The 18836-nt window shown below is 49.2% G+C and overlaps 9 protein-coding genes across 9 annotated transcripts; all 9 read left to right on the top strand.

Annotated features, from left to right (window-relative positions):
- The first annotated feature begins 144 nt into the window (after window positions 1–144).
- Window positions 145–1005, top strand: BO87DRAFT_376321 (putative pathogenesis associated protein Pep2). Its single transcript, XM_025623269.1, has one exon. The coding sequence runs from the start codon at window positions 215–217 to the stop codon at window positions 962–964; it is 750 nt and encodes a 249-aa protein (XP_025479905.1). The 5' UTR covers window positions 145–214; the 3' UTR covers window positions 965–1005.
- Window positions 1006–1403: 398 nt separating this feature from the next.
- BO87DRAFT_358262 (shikimate dehydrogenase family protein) lies at window positions 1404–2296 on the top strand (the record flags this gene model as incomplete). The annotated part of the gene is made up of 1 exon (XM_025621458.1): window positions 1404–2296. One exon carries the CDS (start codon window positions 1404–1406, stop codon window positions 2289–2291), a length of 888 nt encoding a protein of 295 aa, XP_025479904.1. The 3' UTR covers window positions 2292–2296.
- Window positions 2297–3012: 716 nt separating this feature from the next.
- Window positions 3013–3984, top strand: BO87DRAFT_376320 (uncharacterized protein). The gene has a single exon (XM_025623268.1). The coding sequence runs from the start codon at window positions 3060–3062 to the stop codon at window positions 3648–3650; it is 591 nt and encodes a 196-aa protein (XP_025479903.1). The 5' UTR covers window positions 3013–3059; the 3' UTR covers window positions 3651–3984.
- A 249-nt stretch (window positions 3985–4233) lies between these two features.
- Window positions 4234–4901, top strand: BO87DRAFT_435613 (uncharacterized protein; the record flags this gene model as incomplete). Its single annotated transcript, XM_025627775.1, has 2 exons — window positions 4234–4297; window positions 4348–4901. The coding sequence occupies 2 exons, from the start codon at window positions 4234–4236 to the stop codon at window positions 4899–4901; spliced, it is 618 nt and encodes a 205-aa protein (XP_025479902.1).
- Window positions 4902–6438: 1537 nt separating this feature from the next.
- Window positions 6439–7261, top strand: BO87DRAFT_376319 (uncharacterized protein). Its single transcript, XM_025623267.1, has 3 exons — window positions 6439–6589; window positions 6651–7040; window positions 7101–7261. Exons 1-2 carry the CDS (start codon window positions 6523–6525, stop codon window positions 7028–7030), a joined length of 447 nt encoding a protein of 148 aa, XP_025479901.1. The 5' UTR covers window positions 6439–6522; the 3' UTR covers window positions 7031–7040; window positions 7101–7261.
- Window positions 7262–8108: 847 nt separating this feature from the next.
- BO87DRAFT_396708 (uncharacterized protein) lies at window positions 8109–10116 on the top strand (the record flags this gene model as incomplete). The annotated part of the gene is made up of 4 exons (XM_025625260.1): window positions 8109–8219; window positions 8282–8924; window positions 8994–9832; window positions 10045–10116. 4 exons carry the CDS (start codon window positions 8109–8111, stop codon window positions 10114–10116), a joined length of 1665 nt encoding a protein of 554 aa, XP_025479900.1.
- Window positions 10117–13948: 3832 nt separating this feature from the next.
- Window positions 13949–14858, top strand: BO87DRAFT_376317 (ATP synthase subunit C family protein). Its single transcript, XM_025623266.1, has one exon. The coding sequence runs from the start codon at window positions 13997–13999 to the stop codon at window positions 14468–14470; it is 474 nt and encodes a 157-aa protein (XP_025479899.1). The 5' UTR covers window positions 13949–13996; the 3' UTR covers window positions 14471–14858.
- A 1670-nt stretch (window positions 14859–16528) lies between these two features.
- BO87DRAFT_386414 (uncharacterized protein) lies at window positions 16529–16990 on the top strand (the record flags this gene model as incomplete). The annotated part of the gene is made up of 3 exons (XM_025624760.1): window positions 16529–16848; window positions 16881–16918; window positions 16971–16990. 3 exons carry the CDS (start codon window positions 16529–16531, stop codon window positions 16988–16990), a joined length of 378 nt encoding a protein of 125 aa, XP_025479898.1.
- Window positions 16991–17410: 420 nt separating this feature from the next.
- Window positions 17411–18407, top strand: BO87DRAFT_425681 (uncharacterized protein; the record flags this gene model as incomplete). Its single annotated transcript, XM_025627320.1, has 4 exons — window positions 17411–17494; window positions 17561–17929; window positions 17982–18089; window positions 18153–18407. The coding sequence occupies 4 exons, from the start codon at window positions 17411–17413 to the stop codon at window positions 18405–18407; spliced, it is 816 nt and encodes a 271-aa protein (XP_025479897.1).
- Between the last annotated feature and the right edge of the window lie 429 nt (window positions 18408–18836).

Raw genomic sequence — 18836 nt, 5'->3', positions numbered from 1 at the left:
GTCCATCGGCTATGATCCTACCCGGAACGGATATCTTTTTGCCGAGCCCATCTTCTCCCCGGCTCTTCCCCGCGGGGTATGCATGCCCTACTAGTATAAAGTGAACTAATCCCCACCGTCTACATCTAGACAACCACCATCCCCTTTCTATCTCTCTCTCACACACCTAATAAGCTCTGAACACCCAAACTAAAACAAATCACTCATCATCAAAATGCCCGACCTCCACACCCTTCCCCCCAACTCCCGCCCCCAGCACGCCATCCGGAACAACGGCCCCCAACACCTGGCAATAGAGCGGTACCTCCTACGCGAACTCGCCGAAGGCTGGCCGTGCTACCGCGACGCCTGCGAATGGGAGAACTTCCGGTCAATCTTCCACCCAGAAGCGCACGTGTACACGACGTGGACGGGCCTCACGCATCACGATGCATTCATCACAGCCTCGCAGGCGGGGATGGACAAGGGCGCATTCATCATGCATCGCGTGCACGGCAGCACTACAGATATCAACCCTGAAGGGACACGCGCTGTTACCAAGATGAAAGCCACTATTACGCAGCGGTTCAGTGAGGTGGAATGTGTAAGTGGGGGGACGTGTGAGGTGGATGCGGAGAGTGATTGTCGGTTTATTTTCTTTTGGGAGAAGGTTGGTTCTGAGTATGCGGAGTTGAAGGGTCAGTGGAGGGCGAAGTTCGTGAGGCATTGGTATGAGAAGGACAAATTGGTGCTTGTGACGCCGGATCGCGTGCCCGTGATTGATCATGAGCGGTTGAAGGAGTATCCGGTGGGGTATCGCCACTTGGCGTATTTGCAGGAGGAGACGATGGGAATTAAGGTTCTTAGGGATTTGCCGGGACATAGGAGGGAGAAGGCAACGGGGAGTGTTAATGGTGAGAAGCATGATTTGTTGTATTGGCAGGCGAAGGAGTGGGTTGAGGGGGAAAATGTGGAGTGGGCTTGATGTAGATTACTGGTAGTATGTATGCTGGTGTATGTGTTGTCTTGAATAGATATTACTTGTTCATTACGTTTAAGGACTATCACGTAGGTTAAGAGTTATATACACTGTACTGGAGTAGGAAGGCGAGATGCCCAACAATCCTCTTAAGAGCAATGCCATCTCAGAGTAGAATTCAAACCCACATATAGACATCCTATGAATCCGTAGCCGTGTCAATTTCCACTAGCTTCTTCTCCAGGATAAACATACACCCATCCAACAACCCCATACTTCGGCTCCCTCCCGATGATAAACACATACCCTAGGCTATGATCATACCCGACACTCCACCACCACTCCACCACCGAGCCCTATATCAACCATCGAAACCACATACGGTACCGTAATCAAGTTCAGTCCCATTATTCGTATCTAAATTTGTCTCGTCCATACACTGAAAATGATGCAGCCTCTTGTCTTCCACATCTTCGGCGGCCCCAACATCCGCGCCTCCTTATCCCCGACAATACACAACGCCGCCTTCACCCACCACCACCTCCCATACACCTACACCATCGCAGAATGCGCTTCCTTATCAGAAGTATCTCAGCTCATCACCTCACCCTCCTTTGGCGGTGCCAGCATCACCATGCCCCATAAACTCACCGCCTTCGAACACTGCACTGAAGTGAGCAGTTCAGCGCGTGCCATTGGAGCCATCAACACCCTACTTACTACCCGATCCCCGAACGGGAACGGAGCAGTTCAAGTAAAAGGCGACAACACAGATTGGTCCGGCCTCTACACCCTCATCGCCGACTACTTATCTCAGCAAGGCGTACATTCCGGTAAAGGGACCGGCAGAGTAGGCCTCGTCATTGGGGCAGGGGGTGCCGCAAGAGCAGCCGTGTATGCGCTCTTACAGGCTGAGTTCTCGACGATTATTATTTGGAATCGGACTGTCGGGAAGGCAGAGGATATTGTTGAGGACTTTGATACTCTCAAGGGTACTGGGAATAGGATTGATATGAGGGCTGTTGGGGATGTGGATGGCGTTGGACCTGTGGATGTGGTCATTGGGACTATTCCTGGGGATGTTAAAAATGAGGAGGACTTTGAAGGGCTGTTTCAGGGATCGAAGACGGGGTTGTGTGTGGAGATGGCGTATAAGCCGAAAGTTACTCCCTTGATGAAGGTTGCGGAGAGGCGTGGGTTGGTGGTCCGCGATGGATTGGAGGTGTTGTTGAGGCAGGGCTTTGAGCAATATCGGTTGTGGACGGGGTTGGATGCCCCGGAGGGGGTGATGAGGGAGGCAATTGGGGAAAATGGATTGAAGTCGAAGGTTTGATCAGGTTTTAGCGTATTTGAGTTGTGGTGAGATTCGTTAGCATGAGATTATATTATCTTCGAACGATGGTTAAGAGATATTTTTTCCTGTATTTTCATGCTCTTCGCTCCTCGTCAGTGTCATGGCTGGCGGGCGTCAGGGCAAGGATTACTTACAGGAGGGCACCACGCTAACTGGACGCCCTCCTGGTGACAGTTCTCCACTGGGTTTCAAACCAGCCATTTGCAGGTTGGGCAGAGCTGCTGGCGCATGCATGTTCTCCAGACGGTCGCTAGTGTCCGTGGCACTCAGCCATGTCGTTCCTGCGCTGCCACAAGGCCTATCCTGGCACCTTTTCGAACAATTGACGCTCTCCATTTTCTATGTTCCGTAAGTAGAGATTCTTCAGAAGATTGTTGCTCATGAGATCTGCTCTCTGTTAGAGTTCTTGTAAATCCCCTATGTTGGTCGGCCAAGAAGCCACAGACTTGCATCACGTAGGACGGTAAAATGCAACATCAGCCTCCATCTTAGGAGCATGTGATACCATCGTCAGCTTATTCTGACGCTTCTCGAGGGATTGAACCTCGTGGTCTTCGGTTCCCCGCATAGCCGGCCGAATATCACCTCATCTTCCAATCAGATGCACCCGAACTATCGGGTAGACTAGCGTGACTCACAAGTACAACACCCTATAAAAGACCCTTCGATACAAAAGCCGTTACATGCCCATGCTACTACCATCATTTCACCTTATACGTACTTAACATTGGTGCAAAAGCATACATAATGATCTGCACATTATCCCCAATCAACCTCTACAACCCCTCGGAATATGCCACCCTCCAACACCAACGCCACATTTGCGGCTGGGACTACAGCGACGAGAGCATCCTCGCCTGGCGTGAGAAACAAGACGCAGACTTGAAAACATTCTTCTGGATCATCCTTCCTGGCAAGAGTGGTGACGAACCCATTCGTGCGGGTCACATCTCGCTCGATGCATACGCATCCCCGCCTGATCCGGGACTTGCGCAGGCCGATCACTCTGTCTTGACTATTCAATCATTCTTTATTTTGCCAGAGTACCGTGCTGGTGGTGTTGGTCGTCGAGCAATGCAGTTGGTGGAGGAAATGGCGGTGAACGACCCGCGATGTCAGACTGTTACTGTCAATGCATTGAGCAAAGATTACATTGAAAATGAGGAGAAACGAGCATTCCTTGAATCAGTGAACGCGGTACCGGAGTTTCCGGCGGTGCTGTGGTATGAAAGACTCGGGTATGTGAGGTGGAAGACGGAGCCGAGATATCCGTATCGGTTGCCTCAAGGGGGAGATGGTATGTACGAGGCAGACTTTTTGAGAAAAGCTTTGCGGTAGGAGTTGCGGCTGGATTGAATGTGTGGTGTTCTGTTGGTCTTCGGTATACTATTTTGGTGGTTAGTGTGGTGGTGAATTGAATAGGGATAGACTTATCAGTGTGACAGGGGAACGGGATCGATGATACGAAGTAGTGATGGACGAAGAAGGGAGATGATGAGAAGCGGTCTATATAAATAATCGTTCTGGAAGGAACACTATTGAAGTCAGAGCCATAATAGGTAGTTGCTGTCCCAAATGAGATCATAACGCCCAATAGCGGTTGATCATTTGACGAGCTGTCAATTGACAGCTGCCGTTACCCCAACATAGCATAGATCTCACTCTGACGTTTCACAAATCGTGGGCAAAAGTAGTACAGGATATGAATAATTGAGTACACATTGAACACTGTCTTTGTCGATTATTCCTCATATCTCAGGTGTCACTATCATAGCTAGACTAACCACCATCACTCAGCAGTGACTCGGCGAGCAATAAAAGGACCAGTGTCCCCAGCCTTTCTGCTACCACTACTGCAAGAAAACATCATCAAACAGCTCAAGACCAAGCAGCGCAGACAATTCCCTCCCTCGCCGCCATCATGAAGCTTTCCGCCATTCTCTGCATTCTCGCCGCCACTATGGTCGCCGCGGCACCTACGAGTTGTATGTCTTTACAAGCTTGACCATGCTATGCAAAAACTGACATTTTCTAGACGCCAACCCTCAGGGGCAGAACCAGCCTCAGAACAACAACAATAACAACCAGAACCAGAACAACCGAGACCAAAACCAAAACAATCGCCTCAGCGCTGAAGAGCAAAAATACCAGCTCAGTGACAATAATCACAAGATTGGACGCTCCAAGGTCTTTTACCCGCGAGGATCTGGCTCTTCTCCCTCAGAGCCCGTCGCGCCTGAGTATTCTGAGCCTGAATTCCCGACGATTCACGTCCCCGAGCATGACTACCAAGAGCCCAAGGCTCCCAAGGAGGACTACAAGTCTGAGGCCTACCAGTCCGAGGAATACAAGACGGATGATATCAAGTCTAAGGGCTATCAGTCTGAGAGCTCCAAGCCTGTGATCCACCAGTCTGTAGACTTCAAGCCCGAAGTTCACAAACCTGAAGTCCACCAGCCAAAAGTTCACAAGCCCGAGGCTCCCAAGCCACCTGCACACCCCGTGAATCACGTCCCGGTCAACCAGCATGAATCTGTTTCTTACGACACTCATGAGTCCTACGAAAGTCAGACTACGAAGCAGCAGTAATGTCTCAGCAGCCATTCTTGGTATGTATATGCAGACTACTTTCGCTATAGTGATCTATACTAATGCCTTGGTAACAGAAGCAAAAGTTCGAATTTACTCTGACGGCCTTAACGAGCAAAACTTGCGGGATCGCCTATCGGAAGGGAATCGGGAACTAGGATACTGGGAATATGGGTAACATTTCGGAGCATAGAGATCATGGGCTTACTCTCGGGTCGGTTAAATATATTATAATTGATAGTGATATTTAATGTTTTTATCTTTTGTTCGATTTGCATTTCATCCAAGCAATGTTTGTTGTTTGTCCCCTGTGCTGCGCCATTGTCACCTGTTCGTTGTATTGAAGATTGATAGTATATTGAAATTTTCCGATTTCCTATACAACAAATGTTGACAATATTCCCCTGCAATCGGTTCTACATAAATATCCGGTCTATCTTCATGTGGTTTTAATACCTATATCGGGACCATGTCCTATCGAGTGAAGTGGCTAGTTATTCCGACAACTTACACGATTCGAACATTTGCAATTATTGTTGCCTTTAGTCGAATTATTCCAATAAAGTGCATTACATTCTTTGGATCAACTCTGCTGGACTACATTGGTATGTCACACAGTGCTAGCCACATTCAGCACATAAGTAGTATTACAGGTCACTATCTGCAGGCAACCATTTCCGAAACGTAAACATTGGAGATCACTTGCATAGTCGCCTCCGGGCTTTGACGTAATAATTGGTAGAACTTGCCTCATGCAGAAGGGTTTCTCTATATTCCTACTTGGTTAAGTGAAGGTTGAGAGATCAGGTCGGGCATCTCTGTTCAGCAAGACTCGGTCAACGAAAATGCTTTTCCTTGTAATGCAGTTTGCACATATTGCGGGGAACTATTTGCTGCCTCTACCGAAAATACGATATGTTACTCACTACGCGCATATACCACATTGAGAGCTCTTCCTTCTGCTTCACAATCATGTCATAGTGGCAAATATTGACGTGACAAATTTCTATAGTTTTCTATTCCCGAGCCAGAGTCATTGATCGTCAGGAGAAACGACACAGTTTCAGCCACAAAATCTATACCCTTCATGATTGCGCGAACTGGTGTTTGGTTAGAAGGCGGCGAGAGCCACAGTCTCATCCCTTGCTTCGGAATCTCGATCGGTAAACCTAAATATGGAATCCCAACCAGAAATACTAACACTTCTGCCAATAAAGGCAGCCAAACACCCGGCCGAAATGACATATCAACCCCACACAGTACATATCCGATCTAACGGACAGAATCCGGGGTTGACCGTTCGGGACCCTGCAGCCGTGGCGCATGCAATCCAATTATTGACACTAATTCGCATATATGGCGACAACTATTGTTCGGAGTTGTGGATGTGTCAGTGTCTGTGATATTCGGTGACAGGCTGGATATGCCATGTCGCTATTCTAGGTACGTATCCAGAGACTTGAAGGGCCTCGCGAAAAGGTATAAAGAGGGCCTCGAATCCTCCCCAACTCGACGTCTTCTCATCATCAGCATCATTCAAGCTTCTCTCCTCACAGCTCCTCACTTCACAAACAAACCTTCAACCAACAAGCTCACGCTTCAAACAACCAACTACTCAAAAATGAAGGCCTCCGCTGTTCTCTCCCTCGTTGCCCTTGCTGGCCTCACCATCGCCGCTCCTGCTGTTGGTATGTGACAGCGTCCATCTATTCCTGTTTTCCCAATTTATCCAATACTAATGTTTATCAGGCAACGACAATGTCCATGGTAGCGGGGACATCCACAGGCGTGGTGGTGGCTGGGGAGAGAAGCCCAAAGCCGTTGCCGTCGAGGCAGTCGAAGTCCCCGTCGCTGTTAAGGAGCCCCAGGAGCACTGGCACAAGCCCGCTCCTCAGCCCAAGCCCCAGCCTGTCCCTGTCAAGTCCAACGAGTACTCCAAGGAGGCTGGCAAGAAGTGGGGCAAGGAGGGCGGTTCCGCTGGTGAGGAAGACTACAAGAGCGTCCAGGACAACGAGTCCGCATCCTTCAGCAAGAGCTTCGGCGAGACTACCGATCACAAGACGGGCAAGAACTGGGGCAAGGAGGGTGGTGAGGAGAAGGAGAAGGAGCAGGGCAAGTCTCAGCAGTAAGCATTGACTGGTATGTATGCGCCTCATCTCCTAATGTGAATTGCTCCAAACTAATGGTTGTGATCTCCAGCTCGAGTCGAATCCAGGTTCCGCGCTGTACATACAGTTGCTGGTGGCTTCGGGGCGCACCGGGTCATAATCTTGTGTGATTAATTTGCTGTTGTTGCTGTGTTGTTGTTTTGCGGCTTCCTTGAACCTGTTGATAGTTTCAATGTCTCTCCTTGTGAATAGCCCAGGATGTTGAGTACTATACGTCTATAATTCGCTGATGGGGTTCTTGTGAAGTTTAATACAGATTGGAATTATCCTCTAATTTCTGCTCGGTTGTTCTTTCAGTCAACGTAGTCTAGCTGCTATTTTCTTGGTTTTGTGATCTTCTGCTTCATTGCAGTGATGTGGTGAAAGTATTCTAGTCTCGGGATGCCATTACCTTGCATCAAGTGACTCCATAACTCAACTATGCATTGCTAGTATAGATCACACAGCAGTCACCTTAATGATAAAGGATGGCGCCAAACGATTTCCATCCTATCAGTACTAGACAGATATTCAGCTGTACCCCTGCCACGTAACAGAGCAAGTGAAGGCGACAGTGCGCTATACTGGCGTTATCTGTTAATGACAAGGGATATTCAGTGATTACTCAGTGATTATCCAGGTATTGCTGGACGGGGTACCGTATAACACGGAAAGATCCCATCCATAATCACGATGCAACTTCACGAGAGACCTGCCTATTACCAAACTTGGAAGTCTACTCTGAGAACCATATATCTACCAGGTTATTTCCACAATATTAGGTCGTGAACATATGGTGAGGACTATAATCCGACATTCACCCCAACTCACCTTGTGGCGTTTCGAGATTAAGGCTTATCAAGTGAAAAGCAATACTATCAGAACTACAAAGGGATATTCCTCCCCGTGGCGGTGATTACATGCAGGATATAAAGACATATATCTTGGTCAGATCATACAGCCCTCGTTCGAAGCGTCGGCTGCTTTCTCTTTAGTTCTATTCCCACCCCCATCCTCATCCCCGAACTTCATTTATCTATCTATCTTGCAATTAATCAACATGGAAGGTTCTGCTCACCAAGAATTTTCAGTCGAGGCCCTTCCCACAAAGTCCGTTGCCTTTCATCCTACTCTAGCGACCATCACGCGCGAGTTTCCTGTCCGTGTCCAGGTACAGATCCCCTAGCAACCGCATATCATATCTAAAGATTATTATCTCACAGCCGCTAACAGCCCGGTGCTTTCGCGATCACCATCAACAAGATCGACCACCAGGTCGATCCCGATTCCATCCGTGTTGAAAGCCTCGGCCCTGCCAAAGTATTAGACATCCAACATGCAAACGTTCTCCGATACTCGTCCACTTGCAAACCGTCCTCTGACAGAAAAGTCTTTGACCCAATCAGAGACCTGGAAAATAGAAAAGACACCATCTTCCACCCCTCTGAAGGACTATACGCCGGATGCGGCATCTTTAAAGCCTACCCTGGGAACGATTCTCGAAATCGAGAGAGGCAGCCTATGGGTTATGGTGGAGCTAGTGCGCAAGATCCTCATCGGGGGGAGTACGGACCAGCGCTCTATGGAGGGAAGGATCCGAGTTTGTTGGAAGAATGGATTCAGAAACCTGCTGCGGATAAGTCGGTCTCAGACCATTTCTGCCAGGCAGTTGTGCATCTGGAAGGGCAGATGACTGCTCCTGTGTCTGCGTTGAGCTCTGGCACTCTAACTGGTGATGAGCAGAACCAAGCGGGAAAAAAGGTTCAGAGCAATGAAGTGCTGTTGCAATTGATCTATGCGGTTTCGGCGAAGTCAGAACTCAAGCTTCACGACCTCAACATCAATACACTCTTCTCAACGGCCAAGATCAGGCTCTGTGCCCTGTTCACCAACATGACTTCCAAAACCTGGCGAGATGCCCAGGTAACGCTGTCGGCTCCGCAAGCGCACACGTCGCCTCCGGGGCAAGCCATCCCATCATTGACACCATGGGATCTGGCAGTCATACTGACTAAATCCGGGTCGTCTGTGCCCCCTTCTATGCCAACACTGGGGATATCAGAACCGACATTCCCCTCCCCTGGCTTTCCTGAGTTGGAAGGTTTTTCTTTGACATTTACAGCCGATAACCTAGAGGAAGGCCTGGCACCCTCGATGTACCATGACTTTTATCCGCCTGATAGCAAGGTGCCCGAGTCGATCAGCCAGGGCCATGGCCCGAGTGTATCGTATGAACTACCTGGCCGGCGTGTCATCAAGTCCTCATCTGCGCCCCGCCGCTATGAAATAGCTGAGCTGGACCTCCAAGCTTCATTCACCCATGTGCTAGTGCCCAAAAGGCATGCCGCAGCGTTTCTTCGTGCCAAGATACAGAATACTTCGCCTGTGAATATACGATCAGGTGAAGTGAACTTAACCGTTGACCACACTTGTTTCGGCAAGACCAATGTTCCAAGCTGCGTGCGCAACGAATCCTTTGAACTCAATCTTGGGGTGGACAGATTCGTCAAGGTGGCGCATAAGGAACCTGGGATAACACTTAGTAAAATCGACGAATTCTTGGAACTAACTATCACATACTTCAAAGCATCATGCAAGATCAAGAATACAAGAGACCATGTAGTCAACGTCTTGGTATTGGATCAGGTGCCATTTAATGTGGATGATCATTTTGATGTTGAGACTCTGACGCCAGAGACCTTGGGGTTTCCGGGTGATAAGGTGGATCTCACGGAGCCGGGAAAGCCGGGAACGAAGACTGCGGAACTGGGCCGTGATGGAGAGGTTAGATGGGAAGTGACACTTGAGCCGGATGAGGAGATTGAGCTCGTTTTGCGATATTCTATCGAGGCGCCGTTTGAGAAATGGGGAAGGGACTTTCCTGTGCCTGTTGCGAAATGAGCCTATCTTCTGATGGCAAACTGACTGGTACAATACTGGGAAGTTGGCCTGCAGTATGGTAGAACAGCGGTATCTTATGTTTTCTTCACTCATAGCATAAGCTTTGCTTTAACTGGAATCTTGTTCTTTCTGGAGGTGCGGAAGATACGATCGTTACTTCAGAATAGACATGTCAGTGTGAGAGATCTCCTAGTTCTAAACAGACACACGTGTCTTTCCTTAGTAGACATGTCAGAACAAATAGACAGTCTACAAAGTTCTGGAGCAGCTCTCGGTAAGTGATGAAACCACGGAACATCTTAAAGTCGGTAGGAGAAAGGGTATCCAACACTTCTTGATGGGTTCATGGCTGCAGGTTGGTACTAGATACGTGGTATACATCCACCTAGCATACAGGACAAACTCTTCTTCTATGGATCGGTCAAATTTCGGTCAAGCTACGTAAGTCTTCACAACGTATATTTGACTCAAAGTTCCGTAATATACTTATCTCAATTTTCAATACGGCAAGATATGGTTGAGACATGATGAAATGAACAATACTATTCTCAAGGTTTCGTCGGGATGAGTATTTCAATTAGGAGCATTTGCAATGAAGCAAGGGACCTACTTTACTTATCATCGTCCAGTTAAACAGCGGACCCCTATCGATATTATCTAGAAAAGGAAGGATTGATGAAGATCATTGAGGTCACATGATGCAGCAATGTCCTCCAAATAAGGCAGAGATGAAGGTGTCTACCAGCTGAATACTCCGCTACAATGGTATTAATCGAACCATGCCAAGATGGCCACAAGATTGAATCATGTTTCATAGTAGATCAAGATCGTGTGTAGGTTACTGCCAAGTTTATCCAATTTCAGCACCTACCTCAGGCGTAATGAGTGTACACACTCTATAAGTGCGATGTATACTTAGTACGTACTATGTAGTTTGGAGTACTACTGAAGTGAACTTCTTCACCCGATTTGAAGTTCTATATATCGCCTCGACAGTAGAATCCTCAACCACAAGTTAAACAAACACTAACCCCGGATATATCTTCCCCATTCTCCCTGTGGACCCTCAACATACCAAACCGAAGCCACCCTCCATACCACAATATATAATTATCCACATACCACCCTCGCCGTGGCTAGCAATCAACATTCCACACCCACAACCTCGCCGAGATACTCCCCTACGCTCCGATTCGTTAGGAATCCCAGCTTATCTTCCACACCACAAGCTACAATGTAAATCACTCCTACGTGCCCAAACCAAGGAAACAACCGGCATGATGATGGCCGGCCACGGCCACCAGCCCAATACGTAGATAGTAAGGTAGCCGCCATACCTGCTTTGAGTTGTCCGTCATTCCCCCTAAAACCAACAGAAATCCCGAGGTCCGGGACCTGCCGCTGACCCGACAGAACTCGTGCCTTGATACCTTAAGGCACTTGAGACCGTATCTCAGTCACGTATTCACAATACCGTAATAATACCATCCATACAGGTCCGATACACGGCGGGCTCCGTGTCGCTGCAGCCATCCATCGATCGATCCCATCCCCCATCCGCATCACCCTTTATCCTCCGAGTCTGTCGGTATCACCAGAACGATACTTAAATTATGCATTTTTGTATTCCCGTGGATACTACTAATCAGCGAGAAGTTATTGCTGCACATTACAACTCTACTTGACAGTTTAAATTGTTGAGAATACTGGGATTCAACAACAACCACTCACCCCCCTGCTAGCCGAAGAACAGTTCGCGAACAGCTCGAGCCCCGTGGCATCCTTGCACCAGCTGCATGCTTAAATTGAGCCAGAACAAGTGAGAGAGCCCCAGGCAAGGCAAGGCAAGGCAAGGCCAGTTTGCGGCGACGGCGGCAGCGGTTCAGTCGGGAAGCTGGCCGGGTTACGTAATACTGCAGGGCGGCTGAGATCATATCTCGATCACCGGGTTAAATCGAGTTTAGTGAGACCGACCTCGGAAATAGATAGGGACTGTGTAGAAATTGGGGGGGAGGGCCACAAAAAATAAAAAATAAAAATTAGGACAAAAAAAATTAGGGAGAGCGTAGAAGAAATTTGCCCCGGAATCCTCACCCTGATCCAGGTATAAGTAGCAGACGGATGTCTTCTTGGGAAGATGGGAAAGAAAAAACGGGCTGGTGAGCAAAGCAGGTAAAAATTACACAATGGGTTTTCCTTCCAAGGGATTCTTCCTTCTGTGGATAGGGGTGTGGTGGCCACGATAACAAGCACACAGCAGGGTAAAACCGCGAGCAAAGCCAGCCACTAGCGGGCTGACTGTGTTTGTGTGTGTGTGTGGGATATGCTTTCGTCCGGTTTTCGAGAGGCCACGGAATGATGTCGATGGGATTGGGTTGGCTTGCGCCGCGCGCGCGCGCCCACTTTTCTCCCCTATTCAGCTTGCGCCAGTCATCCACTCCCCCTGAGATTTGCTCCTTATTCCCCCGAGAGGGATCAATTTCTCTGATGTATCCAAAAAGCTATATAACCCGTGCACCACCCTCGGAGTCAAGCGTGCTGAGGCATTGGGGGAAGTGGTTATTTTTTTATTTTTATTTTTTTATTTTTATTTTTGCGCCATAGCGCCAGAAGCCTGTGTGGACTAACATTTCTCTGCTCAGGGAGCTACGGATCGTCGCGCGTTTCCCCGGCGAAAGGCGCTCCGTACGGAGCCGGGTTGTCCCAAAACGGCAGATAACCCAATACGATGAGTCGGTGAGGCATTTCCCGAGGGGAGAACAGACAAGGAGCAACGGCAGCAACACGACACAGGACAATTGGGGAAGCTTCCCTCCTTCCAGCCGACGCGGCGCAAACCTGCTTGCGTCTCAGAAGTGGGAATTTTTTTGCTCAGAAACTCCGGTGCTGGTGGAGCCGCATGCCCGATTCGGCCCGGTTTGATTGCGACCGAGAAGCTGGCCATCATATTAGCTGGGTCTTGGCTACTTCCCATTGGTTGTCCGGCCACCGCTAAGTGGGGGTGTGCCACTCTATCGGACCCATTTGGATGCAGGGACCCACCCGCACGTCTGGTTTTTTTTTTTTTCCTTCTTTGCGGTCTCCCGTTTCGCTGTGAAAATTTTGCATACCGTAGCTGGTCTCTTTGGGCTTGTTTCTCGTGTCTTGTCTTGTCTTTCCCGGTCTGTTGCTGGGTTGGGTGGGTGTCAGAAGGGGAAGGGAGAAGGGGACAATTTATATGTAAGGAAAGAATGAAGGGAGGAGCCCCGTAGAGACAAGACAGGAATGTTTTTTTCCCTTCCCTTTTGTGACGACACGAGGACAAGAAAGGAATCAAACGGAAGGGATCGGTCCGTACAAGTGTAAAATACACACATGACTACGGAATACTCCATCAGATGCAGCAATTGGGTTGGTTATCTGAAGGGGAAGGAAGGTGAGAGGGAGAGTCAGTAGGCCATTGCTCCATCGCGGACCAGCACGGCCAGGTTAAGACCCTGAAACCATTGGCTGTACCAGCTGTAGCTCCCCTGGTAACCACCATCCCGAATGATCCCGAAGGGTGTGTATGTGTGTATGCGTACACAGGATGTGTAAGTAAGTTGTGGTAAGTGTGTATGTGCGGTGGAATGTCCACTGCTTTTCCCGGGGGAAGGAAGAAGGATAATGAGCCAAAAACGAGGCTGCCAAACACGGTGTAAGGGAAAAAGAGCGAAAGGATCAACTAGGGATAACGGATTGATACCAAAAGACAAGACATAAACAGGAAAAACAGGAACAATACAATACAAACAGACAGTGCCAAAAACACCAGCAAACAAAAAAAGTAAGGTAGGGCTTTTTTTTCTGGTCCCAACAAAGCGCACTAACACCCGACGGGGGGGCTGGGTGGGAAAAGGGCAAAAAACCGCGAAAATTTAGCGGGAGAGTATTTATGTCCCGGGGGGCCTTCTGTTGTCACTTTCCTCCAGCTTTTTCCTCCAGAAAAGTTCTCCTTCCTTCTTTCCCTTCCCAATACCATCATTTTCTAGAGAAACTCCTCTCTCAGAACCACCACAAACCATCACAATGGCCTCCTCCCGTGTCTTCGCCCAGCGCCTGGCCTCCACCATGGCTGCTTCCACCAAGGTCGCTCGCCCTGCCGCTCGCCTCCAGCTTGCCCCCAAGCGTACCTTCACCACCCAGCGCAAGGCCGTCCCCATGACCCCCTTCCAGACCGTCAAGCGTCAGTCTCCCTCCGGCCTTATCCAGGCCAACGCTCGCCAGGCTTTCGCTGCCCAGCAGGCCCGCCGCCAGTACTCCTCTGAAATCGCCGACGCCATGGTCCAGGTCTCCCAGAACCTGGGTATGGGTTCCGCTGCCATCGGTCTCGGTGGTGCCGGTATCGGTATCGGTCTCGTCTTCGGTGCCCTCCTCCTCTCCGTCTCCCGCAACCCTGCCCTCCGTGGTCAGCTCTTCTCCTACGCCATTCTTGGTTTCGCCTTCGTCGAGGCCATTGGTCTGTTCGACCTGATGGTTGCCATGATGTGCAAGTACGTTTAAATTATGACCGAGGGATAATTGCAGTCACGGCATCTGCGGAGATTTTATGATCCACTCCCAATCTTCGATTACAAACCTTCATCTATATTGGAGAGAAAATAGGGGATATTGGAGGGAATATCAGCAAAATCTTTTGTTTTGAGATTGTCTTGGCTGTGATAGGAGGTAATTCTATTGTGGTGGTCTTTTTATATATCATGTACTACTTTTCCCGTCATCATCTACAACCATCAAATACACTGTACATATAGAGATTTAAAATGGCCACTAAACTCCACGGATTTGCCAGCTACATTTGATTGTAGGATTGGGACTCTATATCCACATCGATTGATGATTCTCTGCTGTTTTCAATTCTTGCCAGTTCGGACTGACCCATGAATGGAAAAACCTGGGGTAACAACAGTGCTCGGTCCAGCTTAGCTGGTCAGGTCAGATCACTGAACCAATTATCATATGATCACGCTTTCAAGCTTGTCGGTCAGACTGAACAGCTCGACAAAAGACCTTGTCTATTGAAGGCGGAAGGTGTGGTTGTCAGCCAGACAGGTACGAGCTTGATGCCAGCTGTCGACAACGAAACGGTTGTCCCGGAATCTCCGGGGGCAGCTCTTCCCTCCCGGCCACTACCTCCCAACAATGGGCGATTACCGCCTTATAAGCCCTCCTACTAACTCTCCATTACACCACAAGAGGCCAATTGATCTAATTTTCTAACCTAGAGAACGTCTAGAATATGTCTCTCTCACCCTCCAGTTAATATTCAATAATTGTTGGTAAAAATCAGCCATCAACCAAACCCATAGTGGCCCATGGCGCCCCCTTCACTCTCACCCGGTGGATCTAGACTGACGATCCCAAATGTAAACGTCACCCACCCTACCACCACCACCGCCTCAGCGACCCAAGGGCAAAATATATGTGTTCAATGGTAGCAGTGAGAACTTTTGCCAGACACCTTCCATGCAATTGACTCACCACATCAATGTCTACTTCAGGGGCTGTGAAAGTAAGAAAACAAAAAAAAAAAAATTTCATCCAAAATTTTGTCGTGCAGCTCTAATCCCTGCATGTGCATGAATCTCGACTCATAGTTCCAAGTAAGAAAAGAAGTACCTACAGCCAACCGACATGAAGAGCTGCCGTGCAACCCAAACCCAGTTCTATCTATCTATTCTAGTCGACGGAAGGAAGTTGAAACTAACCCTGCGCCAAGAAAAAAACATAGGTACCACTTTTTTACGTATCATGTGTATCGGGGGTTTCCCTGCGACGATCGGATCGGTAGAAACACAGACAGATGGATAGATAGATACCTGAAGGACAGAGAGCAGAGCACAGACACATAGCCATTGAGTGGAAATTACCAGCCATTGAGTGTCAAGGAGGGTAGGGAAATTATCTACGGTGCAATGGTATAGGATGATTCCGTTTCGATGATGAATCATGGACTGGATACGGAGGGATGATGGATGTGGTTGTGGATGTGATTCACCCATTCGTTTCGTTTCGTCTCGTCTCCTTCGATCCGGAAGGGAGAGGACTCGGTAAGTTAGGTAATTTATTACTGCCTTGGGTATGGTATGCTAGGTACGGGTATTACGCGGATGAGGTGGTGCATGTGACCAGTCGGTATTTGATGGACATGTGATCTCGGATGAGTTGCCTGTCTGTCGGTTGTTGGGTTATGTGTGGTATACCGCATGTTTGTTATCTCCTTTTATCTTCTCTTAAAATTCTTCTGTTGTCATTCTGATGCTTATGATAGATTCAGTAAGTGCCACCAGTATATACCTGATCAATGAAACTGAATTGAATGCCATCAACTGTCCATCCCATGCATATCTGCGTATCCCGACACCCATACCCGACACGAATATATCCCATCCCGATCCTACCCGATCTTCATCCGGCAGGCCTCACTGCCATACCCTGTATACCTACAATCATGCATCGTAGACCATAACACTAACGCACAGTCCTGAATCACTATACCATCACCAACATCATATACATAGCAGTCTATCCTACCCTACTGAGTAAGAAGACAAGAAGAAAATGCCCCCATCACCCCTCTATACCCCCCAAGACGTCCCCTCCTTCAAGAAACGTCGCAACCGTCTCCCCAACACCCGCGCAAAGCAACTCCTCCGTGCCGCAGAGCGCGATTACAATGACCCCCCTCCACCGCCTGGCCTTGGCGAGTGCTGTGGGAGTTCGTGTGATCCGTGCGTCAACGATCTGTGGAAGGAGGAGTTGGCGATTTGGAGGGAACGGTGGGGTGATGGGGCGGTTGAAGATGGAGATAAGAAGGAGGGTGAACAGGGAGATGAGAGTGAGGGGTGTGCGAAGATGAAGATGCCGGGGAGTTGGGAGTGGTAGGTTTGGGTTTCCAAGATGTCACGCACAGCTTCTTTGATGGCGGTGATGGATGTGTGCCTTGGCATGGTAAGTTAAAATTCTACTATGATAATGAACATTGTGTGCTGAGTTTCAAAAGGGGTGTTGCACACTGAATGAGGTATATGCTGGGACAAGATGTTGAGCTTAAACAGTTGTTGTGGCTTCGGATATCACTGTTGCCAGTTCGGACGATGGAGTGTACTTAGCTTTGCTCTGACAAGGCTATTTATGGACACACTAGCTGTGCGTCAATATCTACCAAGCTTATGTTTCCAGCCATATTGCCATTAGGCTGGCATAGCTGTTGAGCAGCTCCCTCAGATCGGAGGAGGCTGTTGTCCTATGGCGAAATTAGCTACCGGCACTACATTGACAGCAATGAGCTTCCAAGCACCTGGCTGAGCTTATGTGCAGTCTGGGAATCAGGCAAGGCACATTGCGCGGCAACTATACAAGCAGTACGCGATATCTTTCTTCGAGGTATCTGGTTATCTGCTACTAAGGCAGCCACTCGGAGCAGGCGTGAAGAACCTCAGCATGGCAGTCGGATCCAGCGCTACAAAGGAAAATCTTCTGGATGTTAGCTTTGCTGGAAAGCAGAATTCTACCTCGGCGTTACGGGTGAAACCGCTCTCCTGGATGCTTGTCGACGGTCCTAGGGCTACTTCGTTCTAACAATCGACTTAGAGTGCGGCCACAAAGCCACCGTGTGATCTATGGCGACAGACAGACTCCCGCGTCAAATGTCCCAACCTTGGTCCTCAGTGGTCCCAAGATTTCCCAACTCGCTCGAAAGGGCCTGCACCATTGAAACCCATTACAATTGCCCATGGATATGGAATGGGGCCAAAGGCAGTCTCACCAGTGATTCATTCATCGTTCAAGCCCGACCGGAAAACGTGCACTCGCGTCGCGACGCGACCGCCGCTCTCAAGACGTACAACATTGGCCACAAGGGCCGTATTTTCAATCACGGGGGTGGTCGTAGGTGATGCCGCTGTCTTCGGTCGTCTCTGTCTGACGGAGTCTGTGCATCCAATGGACAAGTTCAACGAGGTTGCATTCTCCTCACCGCCACGACCGACCGGACTGGGTGCCGACCATGAAGCGCGCTGTGGCGGTTATCACCGACCACAACAGCCACACGTCCCAGGCTGCCATTGACAGTTACGAAATTTGTGTCCCTGTCATTGTGGGCATTCCTGATGCCACCAACGTGCTGCACTCGGGGCAGGATATGACAGTCTCATGCTCATGAAGGGTTTGTGCTGGAGTGTAGGGCTATCCACAGCTGCGTGAGCAAATGAAGTTCACGGATGTGGTAGCCATGACTCCGTTTTGTCGCACGGTGGGCGAAGCAGAGGAGGTGTTGCAGGTGTTGGCAGATCATGGACTGCAGGTTCATTCAATATTTGAGACTTCGTCAAACATTGTCCTGGCGGAGCAGTTCCTGGCGCACTTTGATGCGTTCTCGATCGGGTTGAAAGATCTCACGCAGCTGACTCTGGGGTTTATTGTAACTCGGATGGGTTAGCAGAGCTGTTCAATGAGCAGGGCAAGGCGGCTACGACCCCCATCGCGCAGGTTCTTCGGATCGCGCGTAGGGTTGGCTGCAAGGTGGGCATCTGTGGAAAGGCACCGAGTGATCATTCTGAGTTGTCGGTGATATCGGGTGGATTCGTGGTAGTGAAGAGGCAGGTAGTAGCGAGAGAGCAGAGACAAAATTGGAAGAAGGCTGATGGATATGGCGACAACAAGTGGATTCAATAGTTTTGATCTTTCGAACCCCAGTCCACTTCGTTACACATACGATACTTGCAAAGACATTCGTTCGCGTGTTCTCCCTATTCAATCAAGCAATGCATAATCCCACTCCTAAGGTACTTCGATCCCTACTACGGCCCTTCAGCCTCCTCACCTTGTCAGCCTCCTTCACCTTGTAATGCTCCCACATTATCCCCAA

This window comes from Aspergillus neoniger (assembly GCF_003184625.1).
Source record: "Aspergillus neoniger CBS 115656 unplaced genomic scaffold BO87scaffold_15, whole genome shotgun sequence".
NCBI lineage: Eukaryota > Fungi > Ascomycota > Eurotiomycetes > Eurotiales > Aspergillaceae > Aspergillus > Aspergillus neoniger.
Note: the sequence above shows the minus strand (reverse complement) of the source record. Positions and strands in the feature narration are given on the sequence as shown.

Excerpts from the sequence above, each read along its gene's own strand:
- BO87DRAFT_376319 (XM_025623267.1), top strand. The coding sequence starts at position 6,523 with ATGAAGGCCTCCGCTGTTCTCTCCCTCGTTGCCCTTGCTGGCCTCACC. Across the intron at positions 6,590-6,650 it reads CATCGCCGCTCCTGCTGTTG|GCAACGACAATGTCCATGGT; the intron begins GTATGTGACAGC and ends AATGTTTATCAG.
- BO87DRAFT_376321 (XM_025623269.1), top strand. The coding sequence starts at position 215 with ATGCCCGACCTCCACACCCTTCCCCCCAACTCCCGCCCCCAGCACGCC.
- BO87DRAFT_376317 (XM_025623266.1), top strand. The coding sequence starts at position 13,997 with ATGGCCTCCTCCCGTGTCTTCGCCCAGCGCCTGGCCTCCACCATGGCT.
- BO87DRAFT_376320 (XM_025623268.1), top strand. The coding sequence starts at position 3,060 with ATGATCTGCACATTATCCCCAATCAACCTCTACAACCCCTCGGAATAT.